General features: G+C 39.6%; 1 protein-coding gene across 1 annotated transcript in view; it reads left to right on the top strand.

Annotated features, from left to right (window-relative positions):
• COL25A1 (collagen type XXV alpha 1 chain) overlaps positions 1–21,894 on the top strand; it is a 311,581-nt gene that overhangs the window by 255,375 nt on the left and 34,312 nt on the right. Inside the window, exons 24-31 of the mRNA XM_072119318.1 lie at positions 455–478; positions 2,447–2,491; positions 5,512–5,556; positions 8,870–8,950; positions 9,757–9,819; positions 11,287–11,337; positions 12,437–12,463; positions 19,026–19,079. Of these exons, the coding sequence (XP_071975419.1) occupies positions 455–478; positions 2,447–2,491; positions 5,512–5,556; positions 8,870–8,950; positions 9,757–9,819; positions 11,287–11,337; positions 12,437–12,463; positions 19,026–19,079 (390 nt within the window). The remainder of the gene's footprint in view (positions 1–454; positions 479–2,446; positions 2,492–5,511; positions 5,557–8,869; positions 8,951–9,756; positions 9,820–11,286; positions 11,338–12,436; positions 12,464–19,025; positions 19,080–21,894) is intronic.

The raw sequence follows: 21,894 nt of genomic DNA on the forward strand, positions 1-21,894 counted from the left end.
TTATCAAGTGCTCATTCCAGGGGAGTTCATTAATCACGCTGACTTTCTGGCAGTCCTTAAACCATTCTGTCTCCTTTACTGTCTCTCTGAATGCTGTTGGCTGGCTGTAATATAGAGATATTCTCTCGATTATTGCCTGACATCATCGGCCGAGGAGACACATGATTTATGGTGAGCTTGAAACGTTAGTTAGTTTGAAGAGTAACAAGTATTTTATATGTGAGTTACAGTTTTATTCTGGTTCACTTGGGAACAAGCGGTCAGATTAAGCTCCGCAGAATGGTGGAGTCACCACTGGAGGCTGAAATACATCCTGTATACATTTCTCATGCACGCCAAATTCTGGACTGCTTAATTATCCTGCATTTCTTTTAGCAGACAAAAGCTTTATACTATTCTTGTATGATGTAATAATAAGTAAATGTTATTTCTTGTCACTATGGCTGATCTTCAGAGGATTACGGCTATTACAGTTACGGTAATCAATCTGCATGGAGTGGTCATATGTGTCACGTGTGTGCTGTGTGCTTATGCATGCTTATAATCTAGTGATGTGGATGCACATATCTACAAATTCACTACATACTAAGTGTCCCTGCTGCTTACCAAGCTTAATATCACCTATTAAAGGGCTAATAAAGTAACAAAGTAAGCATAGTTGATACAGGAGGTAGGTTTTCAGGGCTGGATAATGATTTAAAGCATCTGTTATTCGAATCAGCGGTGTAGTGTGTGGGGTAAAGAGGTGACAGACACCCAAGAGCTGCTCTTTAATGGGTAGCATAAACTGTGTGAGTTTCTGATATTGTACATAAGCTTTGCCAATTTTTAGGCTGCGTTCACGTGATCATGTGATTTCTCCAGTCCCGTATTTCCGTGTCGTATGAGCCCGTACATAAGTGATATTTTTCATCTGAAGCACATAGTTTACCCGTATCTATAAGTCCCCATAGGGCATACAGAACTGAAATTTGGGAGAAAGTAAGACATGCTACAGCTAGTATACGGTACGGTGTTAACAACGGCAATATAAATGGTTGGACGTATTGTCCATTGAAATGAATGTGGCTTTATGCAACCTTTAAAAAAAAAAACGTATGGTGCAGGAAGCATATGGCCATTTTTATACGGTCGTGTGAATGCAGGGCAGCGCATGGGAGAGGAGGAGGGGGTGAGTACTGCTCGCCCCCACAGCTCTCCATAGGGATAAATGGCGCATGGCGCCATAATACGGGAAAAGATAGGACATGTCCTATCTTCTCCCGGGTAATGAACACCACCGCACTGTGCGCTATTGCCGGCCCATGAGGGGCATATATACGGTGGCTTCCACTTAGTAGTTTACTACTTAGTACTAATAGTTTATAGATATTCTTGTGCGCATTATTTTGTGGTTGTGGCTACTTGCATATCTCTATTGCTTGTATGAAATGCAATGCAGGCAGCGCTACTGTGGCTACATAGATCCTGTTCCCAAAGTCATTATGTAGCCGTTGACGAGATATCTAATGTTTTTAAGAAACTTGTTTTAATGTATTAGTGGTGTTTTTAGTGAACAGTTTACAGTGAACAGTTCCAAGTTTTTCATATCTTAACCAAATTTATGTTCCAGATGTTTTTTTTTAATCTTTGTCTTCTTTTGTTTTTCTTTAGGCTAGTTAAGTTGTTAATTTGGCAAATGTCGCTTTCCTGACAAATATTTGTACTAAAACCTGTAATATTGTGTCTTTTGTAATCTTGCCTATAATTGTGTTATTGATGTAAATCGTTGTTTTAAAATTTGCAGATTTTTGGGGACATTATTAATTGCTTTACGCATTGAGTTTTTTTTTTTCATATTTCCTACTGTTGACCACCAGAGGGAGCTATAGCTGTTTACTGTATCAATGAACGTAGAACACAGTCCATAGGAATAGGATGTGGGATGCTCCGTCTAATGGTCAACAGTTGTATAAATATAATACACTTTTAATATTTCTCAAAATGGGGAAAAATCTTAAAATGAAAAACATTTTTTTTGTATTGATGATAGTTTCCTTTGAAGCATAGTATTCTCCGACACAGGCAATCAGTAACTTAAGGACACTTAGGCAAGTAGCAGGATTTAATAGTGTAGAAGATATTATAGATTTACAGACTAATTAATTTCCTGATATATTTATCCAGGGAGCTTCATATAAAGATAATAAACATCTCAGCCACAATTACATCACCATACTGATCATAAGATGTCATATAGGGAAATGTGCCAGAGCTTTAACATAGGAAGCTACACAAAAAACCTTAGAAAAGTATTCAAGGAGAAATTAACATTGTCTGGACTCCTCAGCCATTGTTTCATATCCGTGTGTTGCATGTAACACATTTCATTGTGTCAACACCTAATCTGCTCGTTTTCTGCCGTTACCGATTCTAAGGTTGTAATACTGTTTTTTTTCATTAATAGGGACCTCCTGGACCCCCCGGGCCCCCTGGCATGCCTGGACCAAAGGTGTTTTTCTATATTTGTTAATAAATGGACAAAATATATATTTCTATTTTGTAAAATGATATGAACTTTTTCTTCCTTTGCATGATATTTTTGTACTTCTTTGCTGCCCTCTAGAGTTGGTCTTGGTGTAACACAATGAAACAAAATATTAATGCCTAATTTACTTTGTCCAAATTATAAAATTATGTGAATTATATGCTCCATTGATAGGAATCTTCAAGATCTAAGAGCTTTTAATAAACCATAGTTTTTCTAAAAAAAAAACAAAAAAAACTCAAAGTCCGGATCCCATAGCACTATGCTAACTATTGCCCACACTGTATTTTTACAAAAAATTGCATACTTCCAATCTCCAGAAAATTAACTTTGTGAGCCCACCTGACACCCTGCCAGAAGAATCGGAGAGTCAAGAGCGGCATGTTTTATTCATGGGAATATCCCATGTCTCTGGCATCTCCCTCATTCCCCCCTCCCTTGGACTGACATAGACTGACATCATGCTCTGCTCTACCAAATGGAGGCTGGGGAGAGGGAAATATCGGAGACATGGGCTTACTTACAGAGCGACCCCCATGAATAACACATGCACTTTACAAAGTAAATTTTCTGGAGATAGGAAGTATACATTTTCTTAGCTGAAAACAGTGTGTGCAATAGTTAGCATAGTACTAACCCGTCTTTAGGTTTATTACTGGAAAATCTTGTGACAGGCATCCTTTTAATAAAATGTGGCCCTGTACATCTTGAAGGAGAAACAATGGCTGATCCATGCTACTCATCCAGAAAGGCCTGTACATGTGTAAGATGCATTTAACCACAAGAAAAACTTCTACATTAAGTCAAACAGAAAATGACTGAACACCTTCCCAGCAGCCTACATTTTTTTATTTTAGAGATTCAGCATTCCAAGCAAATACTAAATATGCTATAGGGTAGGTGAGATAAAAGTAGAAAAGCATAACTGTTTCCGAGAATAAGACCACTTTTGTCTGTTGTTTGAGACCAAGCCAACGGACATGAATTATGCTGTTGCTGCAAGAAATTATGATTTTGATCAGTCTGATCATTAACATAGGGATTTATATTACTCGTTAATTGAGAGAAATGAGCTGGGAGTATTCCCGGGAGTTTTACCTACAGCCCTGGCTACCTTAAAAGTGGATGGGAATCATGGCTGTACTTACAGCTTCCAGCCACAGAGAGAGCACAGAGAAAACTACATTGGGCGGTTGTTAGCCCTCCCGATCAGGCGCAGATATGCTGCCTATTTAAAGGACATCTACCACCAGATTTATTGGTGGTAGGCTGTAAACAATGTAATTCTCATTACCTTAGGGGCTAACTGGAAGAGTTTTTCTTATCTATTTGTAGGTCCATTTTGTAGATCCTTTGGCGGTGGTCAGGCCTACATCAGCCATGCAACTCCTGGCTCCGCCCGCTAATAAATTATGTACACCCTCTTCATAAAAATTCATGCAGACAGCCGGAATTTCCGGACAGCCGGACAGCTGGAAACATGCAAGATTTGCAGACAGCCGGAATTTCCGGACACCTGGAAACGCGCAAGATTTGCAGATAGCCGGTTGATGGAGGGGGCATACATAATTTACTAGCAGATGGAACCAGGATGCGTTCGGCTGACGTAGGCCTAAGCGCCTCAGATTCATTAGCTGATTTTTTTAAAGTTATTTTTGCGGCAAGACGGAACTACAAGAAAATAAGAAATCTACTTCCAGTTAACCCCTAAGTAATGAGCATTACATTGGTGTTAGATGTCTTTAGGAAGTTCCTGCTCAAGCACTTAATAAGAAAGATACGTTGCCTCTATATACTGCTCTACTAACCCTAAAACCTTGTTCTTGTTTTTTTTGCCTGCTGTCCATGTGCTTTGTTATTAAGAGCTTTATAGTGAATTAACTGCTAAACTCTTCATATTGTGTTATATCTGTGCCTGCGGTATATCTCCTGCTTATGAAGACATGATTTTGTGCAGCCTAATCATTATAGACCATTCATCACATCAATCACAGAAAATGATTCAGATTTGAAATTAATATCTCATGTTGTATATCATCCTTATGGGTTTGTATAATAATGCTTTTATATGCTGTGTATACAGATGTGGCAAACTTTAACTTGACACTTAACCTGTTTCATGAAACCGGAGCTTGAATTACACAGCTGTCCTACCAAGCAAAGGGGCTGAGTGAGGCAGGGGAGAGGACTAGCAAGGACATGGAGAGCTTGACTTCATCCAGAAGCCCTCCACCTCTATATTGGTGATTTCCATATTACATAAAAGATATCACAAGACATCAAGTTGCCTGTCAAGTGATGTTAATGGGTCAATAGTTTAAATCCTGGCAACAGGTTCCCTCTAAAGGCTTTATACATTTTTTTTATTGCATTACTTCTATTGCGGGGCAAAAATTGTTCACTTACACACACACACACAGAGCCATCAGGCTGCTTCTCTGACAGATTTCATTGCACAAGGGAAGAGCTGACGGTGAGTGTGATAAGCCTCTACAATAACCAAGCAAAGTCTTTAATAGGAAAAAAATATTAAGTAAATTAATTTTATCCCATGACAGATACAATGCAAAGTATATATTTTTTTAACATCACTCTGGATGGTGTAGATAATTTTAAGTATTAAGTTACTTACCCTGCAGCATGTTATTGTTGTCAAGTTAAAGTTACTGCCCCTGAATGCATTTATCTTCCAGGCACTCTACAGCAATTCACATATTACAGGAGTATAGTACTGTATAAAATGCAGGTATGATGTATAAACACAAATGGTTAGGGATATTTCCCATTGTCAGTAAACATGTCATTGTTTGTGTGGATTTGCCGTTTTCTCAATATACTTGTAGTCGGGAGCGACTTCTCCTTTAGATGGTACAGTATTTTCACACTGGCACAGTCCCATGTATACAGCTGATTTCATCCCACAAAATGTTACAGGTGTCTTAACAAAATCGCCAAGCTCACAGTAATCTACATTGTTTCTACAGGGAGAGGGAGGCCCTGTTGGACCTCCAGGAGTTGATGGGGAACAGGTAAAGAATTTTCTAATTTATCAAAACTTGTCAATATCCTCAAGCAAAGGGGTTTATGAAGACTTAAAAATTCTGAGTGCCATCTTTTCCACATCAGGCAGCACACAATGAAGGATAGTTACATCACAGGTGGAAAGACTCTAAACATTAGTAACATGAAATTAATGGTGGCTTTCAGGGTGGAGGGAACGGGACAGGATGACAGATCTCACTGTAGAATCCTCCCGATGTAACCAAATACTGCTTGACCCCCTTTACCCCCTCCCACCACCACCAACAACTTACTCGATCTGCACTATGTTGAACTTTGCTGTGCTTACAGTATATTGTTAAAAGTCCATGATACACCTTATAACTTTATGTTTTCATGGAAATGCCATCTGTTTTATTGTATTAGTTCTTCCCAGTCTGTTTATACATAAACAGCTTTGTCTTTTGTAGGATGATTGGGTAACATTATCTGTTACTCCCTCATCACATGCATGATTAAGAAACAGAAAGCATGTAAAACTATATTTATTGGGTAATCCATGTATTGTAGCGATATGTCTTCAATAATTTGCTTTTATAACTGAATTATTCCTGCATTGCCTGTGCTCTGCATGGAGTGATAGGGTTATAAGCTATGTTCTTGCTTCAGCAGGCTGCATGGACAGATTACAACTCTTACCAGTCTTGTGTGTGTCAATGACTATACCATTTCAAGTCATTGCAACCAACTTTCTCCCTTTCTCCCTTTCTCCCTATTCTGACTTAGAATAGTGTTTGTAGACATCTATGCTCAGGCTGCAGAAACAACTTCACATTGCATGTGAAAATACTCCTAAAGGGGTTTATTCTCACAATGTAAACACTAATGGCCTATCCAAAGGATAGTTCATTGCTAGTTGATTGGTGAGAGTATGACTCTTAACACTGGTGCCAGTGTGCTAAACATGGATCATAAAATATATATAGGTAGGCACTAAATAGGGATCGGCTCCAGATTTCTTATTAAAGGGATTTTAATCTAGACAATACAAGCATACAGATAAATACATATATATAAAAAAATCAGACCCACAGACATCTGTAATGAAAATTGGTCTAGATAACAAACAACAACTAGTTTAAAATTAAAAAAGATTCTAACATTCTAAAGATGCATCAGAGGTTTATCTTGAATTTAATACATCAAATTTTGAGCTAGTAATATACAATATTTTGAGCTAGTAATACATCAAATTTTGAGCTAGTAATATACAATATTAAAAGATCGTATGAATAAAAAGTTCATATGAGTGAAAAGGGTTCCTACGGATGAAAAAAGTGAGGGATAGGTATCCAGGAGGTGTCTTTAATAACTGGCAAGATATAGGGCCCTATATCTGCAGTGTGTAGTTAAAAAATAGGATCGGCCCAATATAGAAGATGGATAACGTTATATGGTTATAGTCATACACGCACGGTTTGTTGGTTTTGACCTCTTCTCAAGTTAGTTCATTTTCTTCATAGCGGAGAAGAGATAGATGATTTATACTTTGGCGTCCTTACCGCCAAGTGTGTTGTACGATGGCGTTCCTAGACAGCTGGGTTGGCGCGGTTCCTGCGTCAAACGGCAAGGTTTCCGAGACAGCTATTGTGGCGCATTTTCTGCAACAGACCAGCAGACCGGGACAGCTATTGTGGCGCAGTTTCTGCGACAGACCGGCAAGGTTTCTGGTTGTCTCGTCTCTTTCCTTCACAGATCCAATAGTTACTTTTGCACTGGGTAAGTGGTATTATTATGTCCAACGGGATGCGTCCATTCCAGGTAGTAGGGTTTGTGACAGGGAATATCTCTGTGAGTGAATGGGTCTCGATCCTCTGGTATTAAAGCTGTTGCGGCTATTAGGCTAGACGCGTTTCAGAGCAAACAGCTCTTTCCTCAGTAGCCTTTGAAACATGGATGTTTATGATTACCGTTTACGGGGAGCGTCGATCCGAGCCAAGATGGCTGCGCCCAAGCATGCTACCACTGATTGCGGGTGTAAGCAACGGGTTTTTGCTCCATTGTGCAGCAAACACCCTGTGAGTATGAAGAGGGCTTCATACTTCCTCTTATGCAACAAGACGTTCAGGAACGTCTTTTTGCGTTAAGGTGTTAAAAAAGGAGAGGTTTCTGATTTCATAGCAGATGGTGATGAAAACATGCATATGTGTATTTTTACATGGTGTATGTAAACTTTTGGTTTCAACTGTATTTCCTACACCATTACTGGTTAAATAATAATCAACGAATTATTCATTATTCAAGAATAATATTCATCATTAATATTATAATTGATGAGTGCATATTCATATAGATTCTTAGATGAAATCTTATCATTCTAGATTGTTCTGGAATTGCTAGGTAGCAGTATGACATCGTGCAATTACTATTCATTATAAGTGGAGTAAATTGTGGGGTTTCTCTCAGAACTGCATTTATAGCCTGAGCTTGCTTTTAAAGCTTTTTACGCACATCACAAGAGTAATAACTGTAATCAAATGTCAGATACCAGATTACACAACCAAATTTAGGAACATATGACATAAAAGCCTCCACATTTAGAGAAAAATATGTTTTCCTCACTACAGCCCTATGATTATATAAGCTTATATCTCTAGCAATACTCTTCTTAATGTATGCTCAAGTTATTTCTCTTGAGGTACCTGAAAGAATTTTCAAAATTTTAGTGAATATGTTTTCAATCAGCATTTCCTTTTTGAAACCTTTTGGGATACTTTCATGCACACTTGCGAGTGTGATGCAATGAACTCGCATCACACTCACAACGCGTGCTGCTCGGATCTCCCGGCCCAAACGCTGCAAACCGGAACTGAACTGACATCCTGAGTTCAGTTCCGGTTTGGAGCATTCGGGCTGGAAGATCCTGGCAGTCCTCGCTGCGAGTGTGATGCAAGTTCATTGCATCACAATCGCAAGTGTAGAACAGGCCTTACAATTTTAACAGCCAAAAGTTTACATTTCTCCACAATTTTATCAAAACATTACTCAACATTTCTAACACTTTACCTTCTTTTTTATATAAATATCTTTATTTCATGAATAAGCCAAACAATCATTAAAAAACATACTAGATACACCATTATTTGGAGTCATAATAATATGGTCCAATATTATTGATCTGTTGTAAGGAAAGGTTTGCTTAGTGCATTTCTGTGTCAAGCCCCAAAATCTTTTCACTGTGGACACACATATTGTTGAAATATGGAATAAACTGTAGTAAAATATTGATCACTTCTATGATACCTTAATATTACATTTTAAAGTTTTTACTTTATCAAACAGGGGCCTAAAGGTTCTAAAGGAGACAGAGGTGAAGCTGGAATTTCAGGAGAAAAAGGAGGAATAGGTCTACCTGGGCTGCCGGTAAGTGTCTCTAGCCAGTTCCTACAATTACAAATTGTAGCTCTCTTGGTAATTTACCTTCATTACTTCTGTGTTGCTTACACTTAAGAGTGTTTTTCTGTTTTTATTTCTTTATTGTGCAAAAATGCAGTTAAAGAATAACTAAATTAACTATACTCTCTCTAGGCCAGGTTCACCTTCGTAAAAGATTTGCCATAAGGATTGATTACAATGGGGTTAATTGGATTTTCGTTCCGGTATCTTTTTGCCAAAATAACAGGACATTTATTTCATCCTTTTATGTATTCTGGTGTTCTTTAACTTTACATAAAATTTTTTAGCTTCAGTTTTTTTTCAAATATAGTGTCCAATATTGGGTTGCAATCTGGCATGCTTTTTAGCACAGTTTTCAAAGATACAGGATACTGAAATAAAATGCTTGTGGAATTAAGAAACTGTGGGACCTGGTCGAGATGAGAACATAGCCTTATCTGGTTTTAACACGTTCAGCTTAATTAAGGACTATGATAACTATGATAACGTTTTGGAGATATTGAATAAACTAGGTCTCTGCAAATCATGTTCAAAAAGTTGCAAATAAACTCCAGTTCAGATCATTTGCAAGAAAAACTTTAAAAGGAAATGTAAAAGTTGCGACTTTTGAATAAAAAGTTGCAAAAACCCCACAGATTCAGCTGCCTGATATATCAACCTCTAGCAGAAAATCAAACAAGAAAAGATACCCACAAATATCCTGACTGAAGATTAATTAACCCCATTATACTCTTAAAAAAGATTCTCTATTATTCTCCAATATTTGTTGTTAGGGTGCAAATGGATTGAAAGGAGAGAAGGGCGACCATGGTGCACCTGGACCTCATGGAGCTTCTGTAAGTACATCTTGATAAATGCAAATATTAACTAAAATTTTTAACATTTGCAGAGTAAGCTCTGGACTGCACTTCCACTCATTCTACAATGATCATTTGTTGATGGGACAAAATAATAAATATTAATAACTAGAGGTTCTTAGTTATATTTTGATCAAATTGCATAAGCCCACTAACCTCTCTATGCTGACTTCTTTTTATTGCGTCCCTACGCTAGTGGGTGCAGCACAACATGTCATCTGCCACTGCCACCACACAGCTCACTCATATTAACTGGTTAAATCCTATGACTCTGGGTCCAGACACCCCACATTACCACACCACAGCAACAGTGGGCACTATGAAGTCCTACTTAGTATGAACAGTTCTTGAATGCTCACTATTCCATATGAATTCAGAAACTGGCTGAGAGCCATTAGGAACTTTATGCAGTCTTTGGTGAAGTAAAAACTTCTGGGCCAGGTAGACACCATGTAATGCCGCACCCATTGGCGTAGGGACCCACTAAAGCAACATCGCCTTGAAGTTGTTAGTGGCTTATGCAATTACATCAAAATGTAAAAATTTAGCAGCAATAGATCAACATTTATTTCCTTAAATGTTACCATTTTTAAGGAAAGGAAGTCCTCAAAACTTTTAGTGATGCTAAAATGATAAAGATGTTAATCCCTAATTTTTCAAATTTTCTCACTTTTTTTGCTGCTTTTACTGCTAAATTGTGTAAGGTGCATCTAAAAGTTTATCTAAAATAGAAAAAAGAAAAATGGCAGAACTCTAAGTGAAAAAGATTTAACGTACTTTATATACCATGTGTATACAACCGTGCAATGTTTAATTTATTAGATATCCAGTCATGTAGTGCCATACAATAAATCCTAAATAGACCTTGATGTTAAATACTTATGTCAGATTTATGTAACATTACCCTGTGTCTACAAATCCCCCACATTCTGTATTTATTTATATGATGATACTATAGCAAAGTATACATGCATGGCTGATGGCAATATACCCTTTTGCAGGCCTCTATTGATCTCTATGTTCGGAGCATGTGCTGGAAATATAGTGTTGACCCTGAAGTTAACAGAGCATTACCAACCATTTCATTGATTGTTGTGGGACAGAATAGTATGATGATATGTTATTCTATGAAATATAAGAGACATGTTTTTATACAGTAATACCATAAACTCATGTTTAGAGCTATATGATAAACACAGCTCAGCCTCTGTTATGTTTCTTCTGATTTTACGTGGACACCTACACAGCCTGGGAGCTGAGGAGTTAAGCCATCATCTAGATTATGCAGATGTGTATGTTCACGCTTTGTTAAACAACCGCGGTGATTACAGCGGTAATCATAATCATCCACACCGAACCAGTCCTAATGATTTCAGGGCTGCCAAGATATTGTAGACCTGAATATATCTAATCTTACCAAGCTCTCAATCTGCAATCTTTTCACAGATCATAGGTCCTCCTGGTCCACCGGGTCCTCATGGGCCCCCAGGCCCAATGGTAAGTTGATGATAATTACTTAATATAGAATTTTTCTGGTATGATTATAAAGGAAAATATTACCTGGGATGATTAAACTACAGAGAATATCAGGATAAGAAGTTGTTAATTATATGCATTCTCGCTCCACTAATAGAAGGAATGGATCTTTGGTTTGGGATCATCTGCCACCTTGTATCTCTCATAATCTGCTACAGTGCACAGTTTGCTCTCTAATGACTAAACCAGGGAACCGAATAATTAAGCAGAGGCGAAAGGAGATAGTGACCATGCCTTCTATCTGTGTAACATTGTAGAATTGTATATGTATAAATATATGTAATAAAGTCCACCACTCGCCTATAGATATTCTTAGTGCAGCAGCTTTTATTCTTTTTGTCATTCACATTCATGTCTTGTTTTATTCTGAATTAACATTTGTTCTGCTATTTAGTATGTTCCACGATTTTCATGCAGTCTGGAGCAACTACTGCAACTATTGAGATGTACATACATGATGTTATAAATTCAGTTGTAGCAGAATGGAAATTGTCAGCCCACAAAAAGTTTTGCCTTATTCATAAAATAATAAAATAAATAATGATATCCCATTTTCTCCCCTGCCACTCTACCCAAACCGTGCTGCAGTCATCCTATTTTCTTTCATGGGTACAGTGACGACAAGGTTTTATAGACCACATGATTGCCAAAGCCTAACACTGGTCCGAGTGATCATTAGTCTTATACTGTTGAGGCTAGTGAGTGGTCCCATGTTGATGTGCTGTATACGGTTATATTACTGCTGCAGCCATGAACCTGACATCTTGGCTTTAGCATATCGCCAGAAGCAGGAGAGGGCCAAATATTGCTGATTTTGTAGCATAAATGTTGCATTGCTGTATCTGTAAACATGATACGGCGACATTGGTAAAATCCAGGTGAAAATTGTCAGCCATTTTCTCCAAAATATGCAACGTCTGCCAATGTTTTTGTAAAGTAATTGAGCATGTTATTCGTCAATCATATGGCTTATCTATACAGTGGTCAACTTATAAAGGTTATAAAATAAAATTAGTCTAGTGGCGACTTTTCTATATGCAGACTTTGTTTTATTTTTCAGGGACCACATGGGCTTTCAGGGCCAAAGGTAAGTGCAAGTTGATCCATATCATTTCTAAAGAAAGCATGCTGCATGGATATGTATAGTTTATGTATTTAACTTTATATGCATTGCATGTGTATATGTCCTGTGAATGTAATGTCTGTTTTGTGTTTTATGTATAAAAGCCTTGAAGCTCGTTAGCAAAATACTATTGCACAAATCGAACTCTATTGTTAATAAATCATCCATATTAATAAGCGCAAACATCACTGATGAGGCTTAGGAAGTCGAATTGTCATCTATTGCTATTGAGCTTAAAGGTTTTCTGGAAATATGCTGAAAATTCCCAAGTAATATCTGTATTAACAGACCCAATCACACAAAACTACTATTAGAATATACTAATTATGAGGGATATCATTAAAGGAATTTAACTATGGAGGATATTTATGGCATATCCTTAAGAAAAGTCCTAAATGTGTGACAGATTGCTGTACCACTTCTAGAACCAGCTCCTATCTCTAAAATGAACCTCCTGGACCTTGTCCTGAGTCCCTGCTGCCTTGTCATCCAGACTGTCAGCAATGCCCTGGTTTGACAGAAAAATATGCAAATAGATTTTCCAGGATGGGATAAGGAAAACCACACCTCTTTTAGCTACCTTGTAAGGCAGCTTCCTTGACTTCAAGCATAAACTACAAGAGGCCTTATGACATGATGCAGAATTAAAACCAAACCAGTTTATCAATTCCAGAAGGAACAGACTCCCAACTGTAGATAGCACTCTTTTGACCTGGTTGGGTCTCCTCAGTACAGTGTTGGGAACTGGTTTGGCTGAGTGACAGGCTTGTGACAAGGGTTGGGAAGTAAGAGTTCTCTGTAGGGACCGCCATGTAGGCGTGTTGAGTCTTATAGCCATATAGCTAAAAGAGGCCTGGTTTTCCTTATCCCATCCTTCCTGGAAAACCTGCACATTTTCCCAGAATCCCCTAGTGGAGGTTTTACAGAAACAGCTGAGAGGTCTGAGTTATGCTGTGTCTATATGTCCCATTGAAGTGATCATGAGTAGAACATTGAGGTATGTGGTGTTTGTAACTTGTGAGATGTTGAAAAAGCATAGCTCCCTAAAATATTTCTGTAACTTTTTTTCAGTCCTATGAAAATAAGGCCCCATGCACAGAGGGACGTATATCTGACAGCTAAATGTGGCCGGATATATTTCATACTTCCCCATAGATGGCTATGGTGCCCAGGTTTAACTTGTGCTCACCGTTCCATACCCGCAAAAAGGATAGAGCTTTCTCTATCTTTGGCCATAAGAAAGGCAGTGCAATGTGATTTCCTATAGAGAGGGGAGGGCTGAATTGCGCTCACTCCTCCTCAGCATGTTGATGTGTGCTTGCCCATGCTATGGCCAATTGAGCACACGTTGGTCTGAATGAGGCCTTACAGAAACAATGTAGCCCAGAGAGCTTGGCTGTTTCCATAAAACTCAATGACTGCTGACAGTCTGGATCTCATAATTAGCAAGATATAGGATGAGCCATGTGATGGTGTCTGGGAGATTATTTTTAGGGATAGATAGAGGTACCCACAGCTTTCATTTCTCCAATTTGAAGAATATTATTTTACATTGTTCCTTTAATTTCTAATATCATAATAGAAAATATAATACAACTTCTGAATTTTTATATTGAATATATATGGAATTGATTCCATATACTTGTTAAGATTATTATTTTAAATAAAGTGAACTGGATGTATTTAAAGGGAACCTGTCAGCAGAAATTGACCCAATGAACCACTTTCTTTCATCAACCAGTCTGGTGGCATCATCCAGAAAATCTACTTTGAAGTGAGATGAAATTGGTAGTATAAAGTCAAGGAGGCAGAGACTTTAACACTGAAATCAAGCTCATTTTTACTCAGAATTCCCCCTTCACTGTAAGTGATGGTCCTGTATCCAGAGAAATCACTAATCAGATCTCCTGAGGTCCGATTCATGATGTCAATCACAGAGGAGAAGACGATCAGAGCTCCCCACCTAGAGTTCAGTGTTAAACACTCCGCCTTCTTGAATTTATACAACCAATTTACATCTCACTTCAAAGTTTATTTTCTAGATGATGCCATCAAACTGAACCATGATAGAAACAAAAACTAGAAGGTGTCACGCTGTTTGACAATAAACTGGTAGTAGTTTATCAGACTACTGATGACAGGTTCCCTTTGAGTCAAATTCTCAACCTTACAATGCTACTATGTAAATTCACATGTAAATTGTAGACTAACCCCAGTATTTAATTATAGTTATACATGTATTTGGGGTTTCCCTTCCCTTTATTGAATGCTGTTTTGGGTCCTTGGGTATTATACATAGTGGAATTTACAGCAATGTCTCTAATTGAACCTCCTCTGTACCAGCGTGCACAGCCAACAAACAAAACTGGCATCTACTTTTACATTTAGGGTGAACCAGGGTTAAATGGTCTTAAAGGATTGAGGGGTGAGCCAGGTCAAAAGGGTGACAGAGGACCACTGGGTCTTCCAGTAAGTAAAAAAATCTATTCAATTTCACCTCAATCCATTTGCTTCTTTTCTTTTTATTTCAATGATTCCGTGAATGGCATTCATCATTATATATACATTGTGATATGAAGCTGCTGGAGCAGAATCACATGGTCATATCTATAGTTACATAGTTATTGTACATTCTGTATCTACTACTCACATAGCATTGTGTTCTGGACACAACGACCATCTGTAGAACATGTCAGTAACCTTGCTGTTTGGTGTCCTTGTTATAATGTCTGAGTCGATCACATGTAATATGTCTAGGTTACATGTTTTGTTAATGTGATTCTGTTTTCTGTATTATGATATCACGCAGTAATCACGTGCATTTTCTGTTAGCTTTCACTGTACTCTACTAAGCTATTTACTTAATGTGCCTTTATGATATGTGTACATTGTTTACTTTTAGATGTATTAGTATATAAACATATGTGTTTGAATGACAGAATTCTTGACATCCTCCACCCCCGTTAGTAGCTTGACGCACAAAATACTGTCAATTCAACACTTTACTACATTTATTGCAAGTATCCATGTTATATGTAACTAGGGTTGTCAGCAGTTCTGGGTTATTGGTTATCCACTCATTAAATATTAAAAATAATATTTTTTAATGGAATTCTACATTTCGTAATCCTGATGTTTGAAACCTCCAGCAGATGGCAAAATAGCTCAGGCTAATACAAAGTCCCACATTAGTTCTAAACAGCAGCAAAGGAAAACATTAAACAGGAATATAGTTAAAATGTTATTCTGCCTACTTCGAAAAAAAAGGAATTGTTTATTGCTAGTTGAACTCTGAGGTTCCATTTACAAGAGTCAACAGTGGGTATAGAAAGTATTCTGATCCCTTTAAAATGTTTACTCTTTGTTTCATTCCGGCCAATTGGTAAGATCAAAAAAGTTCTTTTTTTGCTCCTTTATGTACATTCTGCACCCCATCTTGACAGAAAAAAAAAACAAAAATTAAAATCTATTTGCTAATTTATTAAATTTAAATGTATTGAGATGGTTGAGGTCTAAGGAACTGCCCAAGGAGCTCATAGACAGAACTGTGGCAAGGCACGGATATGGCCAAGGTTACAAAAGAATCTCTGCAGCACTCAAGGTTCCTAAGAGCACAGGGAAGCATAAGGGAAGACCACAACTCTATCTGGACCTGGCCAAACTAATCAATCTTGGCAGAAGAGCCTTGGTTAGAGAGGTAAAGAAGAATCCCAAGATCACTGTGGCAGAGCTCCAGAGATGCAGGAGGGAGATGGAACAAAGTCAATTATAATTGCAGCCCTCCACCAGGCAGGGCTTTATAGCAGAGTGTGCTGACGGAAACCTCTCCTCAGTCAGTGCAAGACATATGAAAGCCTTGTACAGTTTACAAAAAAACACATAAAGGACTCTGAATATGAGAAAAATGATTCTCTGGTCTGATAAGACAAAGATTGAACTTTTTGGTGTTGATTCTAAGCAGTATGTGTGGAGAAAACCAGGCACTGCTCATCACTTGCCAAATACAATCCCAACAGTGAAACATGGTGGCAGCATCATGCTTTGGAGGGGTTATTCAGCTACAGGGACAGCTATACATGTGCAGGGACAGGTTGCAATTAAAGGGACAGATTGCAATTAAAGAAAAATTAATGCGTCCAAGTACAGAGATATCCTGGATGAAAACCTCTTCCACAGTACTCTGGACCCCAGACTGGCTGAAGGTTAACAAGACGAGACAAGACAATGACCCTAAGCACATAGAGGTCACCTCTGTGACCATTCCTTACTGACCTAGCCACAGCCCTGACCTAAACCAAATTGAGCATTTCTGGAAAGACTTGAAAATGGCTGCCCGCCAACGTTCCCCATCCAATCGGATTGGACTAAAGAGCATCTGCAAGGGAGAATGGAGAATGGGAGAATCCCCAAATCCAGTTGTGAAAAGTTTGTTACATCATCCCCCAAGAAGACTCATGGCAGTACTAGCTCAAAAATGTGCTTCTACTCAATACTAAGCAAAGACTCTGAATACTTATGACCATGTGATATTTCCATTCTTCTTGTTTAATAAAAATATCTACGTTTCAGTTTTTGTCAAGATGGGCTGCAGAGTATACATTAATAAGCAAGAACATTTTTTTATTTCATCAATTGGCTTATTAAACAAAGAGTGAAAAATTTAAAGGAGTCTGAATACTTTCCGTACCCACTGTGCAACTTGCGGGCGCTGTAGGACTTCACTGAAAGAATTGTAATTTTTGAAGTGACCATATCAGATCATTCTAGATTCCAGAATCATTTATGGGATAACTTGGAAATGCAGACAGCAACTGATACTTAATATGATTCACAGTAATGGATCCTGAAAGACACTTTTATTTTATATTTAAAAAAATGAATCATGGCAAAAAGTGTTGAGACAAGAAGTAATGAAAAAGTCCATATTTCTGTGTTAACCTGATACGTCTGTGTATAGAATCATTTGTCTCAGGAAGAATATATTTGTATTTATTAAGAATAGGGACCTGATCCAATTTATATGAGGTTATTAGGACGTCCCAACAAAAGAAATAAACCAGCCATTCCATAGTATGTGTGACCACCTGTATTGTGTTGTACATCCTCCATGTGCTCATTACCCACTAATCTCACGTTCTTGTCACCTATGTTACCACCATCGTCTCTACCTCCACCTAATCACACAGGGAGCATCTGGCTTAGACGGAAAGCCAGGACCCAGGGTGAGTATTTTGTGTCTTTTTCACTGGTGCAGCATTATAAGACACTGACCATTGACCAAAGATAGGGAAATGAGAAATATAGAGAACTGTGAATACCAAATCATAGGTGGGAAATAATGTGAAAGGTGCAGAAATATATTGGTAACAACATTGACTAATGATATAACTAATATAGCATTCAGTGTTAGACACTGTAGCAATTCTGGTGCACTATAGGAATATCTGATCTAGACTGTTAGACACTTGTAGTATATATACCCTACTATAAAGCATCCTGGACTTGTGGCAGCTCCTCTGCTGCAGGGTATAGAGTTCCTATGAGGGCAGAGAGTACAATAAACAGCAGGATATGGGAAAATCAGAGTGGAAAAACTGCTGCAGTTTACAAAACAACAAACCAGACAGACAAAGCTGACAAAGGCTATTTTATACAAACTCAAGTGATTCCAAAGATATTGCTTGGCTTGGCCTGAATACATGCAGTTATTTTAGGACTTAGATGAGTTTGTATTAATATATGAGTAATTGTTCTTTTGGTCAGCAATGGTAAAATCTACAGCCTACAAAGTTAAATGTGCAGTAGGAAAAATTAGAAAGTAATATAGCACACAGGCCTAAGAAGTTTAATGTGCAATTGGAAAATTAGAAACATATCTAAATAACAACAAGCTGAAAGACATGAAATACATTTTATATGATGTAAGTATATATATACATCACTCGTACCCTGCCTATCTATCTTTGTATACATCTTACTAAGTTTATAAGGAGTCAGTAAGTAAGATCTGACAAAGAGTATATGTAGAAGTGAGAATATTTTGTAGAAAGGGTCTGGTCTAATGGTCAAATAATAGTTATGAATGAAAAGAAGAGTAAACATCTTGGAATGGCCTCAGTCTTCTGCTCCTCTTTTATCATTCAGTTCTTTAAGCATGATCTCCACTTCTATAGGCATGTGTCTTTCTTCTCCCTAGTTCTGGATGCCAAGCTCAAATCATTTGATCTCTGGTCTACACTACATATTTTCAAGCGAGTGGAAATAATTCTGGAACAAAAATCCATTTATATTCTGTAAACATGATTATTTATTCATGTCTTATCCTGTCTGTGCCTTGTCTTGTTTCATGTGATTTTAACAACCGATACGCCCTTCCACGTGCCCCCTCTGCATGACTCCTTCTAACTAAATTTCTTTCTAAATCAGAATTCCCTGCATCGCTACTGAACGAAAAAGGAACTGATCCATCAGCATCCATGTTCTGATCCATAGATCAATTAACTACTCTATTCTGATTCTCTTTTAGGGAATAGATGGGCCCATTGGTCCACCAGGTCCTGCAGGTCCAAAAGGTGACAGGGTATGTAGTCCATTATACAAAATAAATATGTATCAAGGCAAGATGAACATTGTAAAATAGTTTGTAAATTCTATAGCATTAGTTATATATGATGATATGTAACCATGGTGCCTAGAAGCTGGCAATGCCAATTTAAAAGATGCTTTGTTACATGTTGGCTGTGGGTGTATGGAGAGGGCTCACGGGCTGCATATTGCAGCAAATAACCACTGGTAACACCTGCGAATTGGGCCAGCACCGATCGCAGGTGTTAACTGTTTGTTCGCCAGCAGCGAAGTGATCGTGGGCGCCACCATATTGCCTTAGATTGTTGCTCCCCATGTCACTGGGGAGCAACAATCATTCTCCATGACATACTGTAGTATGGCAGTATTTGATAGCATCAGATGACCTAGGGTAAAATAATCCTAGGGCAGGTGTCAGAAACCTTTTTGGCTGAGAGCCATAAGCACCATATAATTTAAAATATAATTCTGCAATAGCTATACAATATGTTTATAAAGTATATAGCCAACCAGCCCCCCAGTATATAGCCAACCAGCCCCCAGTATATTGCAAGCCAGCCCCCCCCCAGTATTTAGCCAGCCAGCCCCCCCAGTATTTAGCCAGCCAGCCCCCCAGTATTTAGCCAGCCAGCCCCCCCCAGTATTTAGCCAGCCAGCCCCCCCCAGTATTTAGCCAGCCAGCCCCCCCAGTATACAGCCAGCCAGTCCCCCCAGTATACAGCCAGCCAGTCCCCCTAGTATACAGCCAGCCAGTCCCCCTAGTATATAGCCAGCCCACCCAGTATACAGCCAGCCAGTCCCCATAGTATACAGCCAGCCAGTCCCCCTAGTATATAGCCAGCCCACCCAGTATACAGCCAGCCAGTCCCCATAGTATACAGCCAGCCCACCCAGTATATTGACAGCCCCCCTATGTATAGCCAGACAGCCCCCCAGTATATAGTCAGCCACCCCCCCCCAGTTTATAGCCAGCATGCCCCCCAGTTTATAGCCAGCATGCCCCAGTATATAGTCAGCATGTCCACCCAGTATATAGTCAGCATGTCCACCCAGTATATAGCCAGACAGCCCCCCCAGTATACAGCCAGACAGCCCCCCCCCCAGTATATAGCCAGCCTGCCCCCCAGTATATAGCCAGCCAGCCCCCCAGTATACAGCCAGCCAGCCCCCCAGTATACAGCCAGCCAGCCCCCCCCCAGTATATAGTCAGCAAGCCCACCCAGTATATAGTCAGCCCCTCTTTAGAGAGCCAGACAGCCCCCCAGTATACAGCCAGCCAGTCCCCATAGTATACAGCCAGCCCACCCAGTATATTGACAGCCCCCCTATGTATAGCCAGACAGCCCCCCAGTATACAGCCAGACAGCCCCCCCAGTATACAGCCAGCCCGCCCACCCAGTATACAGCCAGCCCGCCCCCCCAGTATACAGCCAGCCAGTCCCCATAGTATACAGCCAGCCCACCCAGTATATTGACAGCCCCCCTATGTATAGCCAGACAGCCCCCCAGTATACAGCCAGACAGCCCCCCCAGTATACAGCCAGCCCGCCCACCCAGTATACAGCCAGCCCGCCCACCCAGTATACAGCCAGCCCCCGCCCACCCAGTATACAGCCAGCCAGTCCCCCTAGTATATAGCCAGCTCACCCAGTATATAGCCAGCAAGCCCACCCAGTATATAGTCAGCCCCTCTTTAGAGAGCCAGACAGCCCCCCAGTATACAGCCAGCCAGTCCCCATAGTATACAGCCAGCCCACCCTATGTATAGCCAGACAGCCCCCCAGTATACAGCCAGACAGCCCGCCCACCCAGTATACAGCCAGCCCGCCCACCCAGTATACAGCCAGCCCGCCCACCCAGTATACAGCCAGCCCGCCCACCCAGTATACAGCCAGCCCCCGCCCACCCAGTATACAGCCAGCCCCCGCCCACCCAGTATACAGCCAGCCCCCGCCCACCCAGTATACAGCCAGCCCCCGCCCACCCAGTACATAGCCAGCCTGCCCTCCCAGTCTATAGCCAGCACCCCTATATATAGCCAGACAGCCCACCCCCATTATATAGCCACTTGCCAATGTCATAGTCTGTGCGACACTGGCATGTTCGGAGCTGTCACCACTGGCCGGACTGCTTCAAGTAGTGGAGCTGTGGGGGAGCGGTGCAAAGGTAAATACATGGTTTTTTATTTTTCCACTGGCCCCACCAGGAACCTGCTCCATGAGCCAGATGTGGCCATCAAAAGAGCCACATCTGGCTCGCGAGCCATTGGTTCCCAACACCTGCCCTAGGGGGTCTGAGAATAGTAAAAATTCAAATCCCCCTTTTCCTAGAATTTATATAAAAAAATAAACAGTAAAAATCATAAACTTGTTAGGTATCACCGTGTCTGAAAATGTCCCACCTATCAAAATAAAGTAACAATTATTCCCGTAACGAAAAATTGTGTCCGAATGTCCAAAACACCACTTTTTCACCATTTTGCAACATAGGAAAAATGTACCGTAATCAAAATGATAGTAATGAAAATGTCATCTCATCTTGCAAATAATGATATTGTACACACATACATACACTGAACTATGAAAAAGTTATTAGTGCCAGAAGATGGAGAAATGAAGATTTTTTTTTTTGTATTACAGAAGGTATTAATTTTTTGAATGCAATAAAAAGCATTAAAACCTATAAGAATTTAGTGTGCCCGTGATTGTACGTACTGTGGGGATTTGGCCCAGTAGAGACCGTGGTAGCGGGGTGCAGGGATGCAGTTCAAGACAGGGACACCAGGGTACAGTCCAAACAGGTCTCGCCTG

The sequence above is a fragment of the Engystomops pustulosus genome, chromosome 1, assembly GCF_040894005.1.
Source record: "Engystomops pustulosus chromosome 1, aEngPut4.maternal, whole genome shotgun sequence".
Lineage (NCBI taxonomy): Eukaryota > Metazoa > Chordata > Amphibia > Anura > Leptodactylidae > Engystomops > Engystomops pustulosus.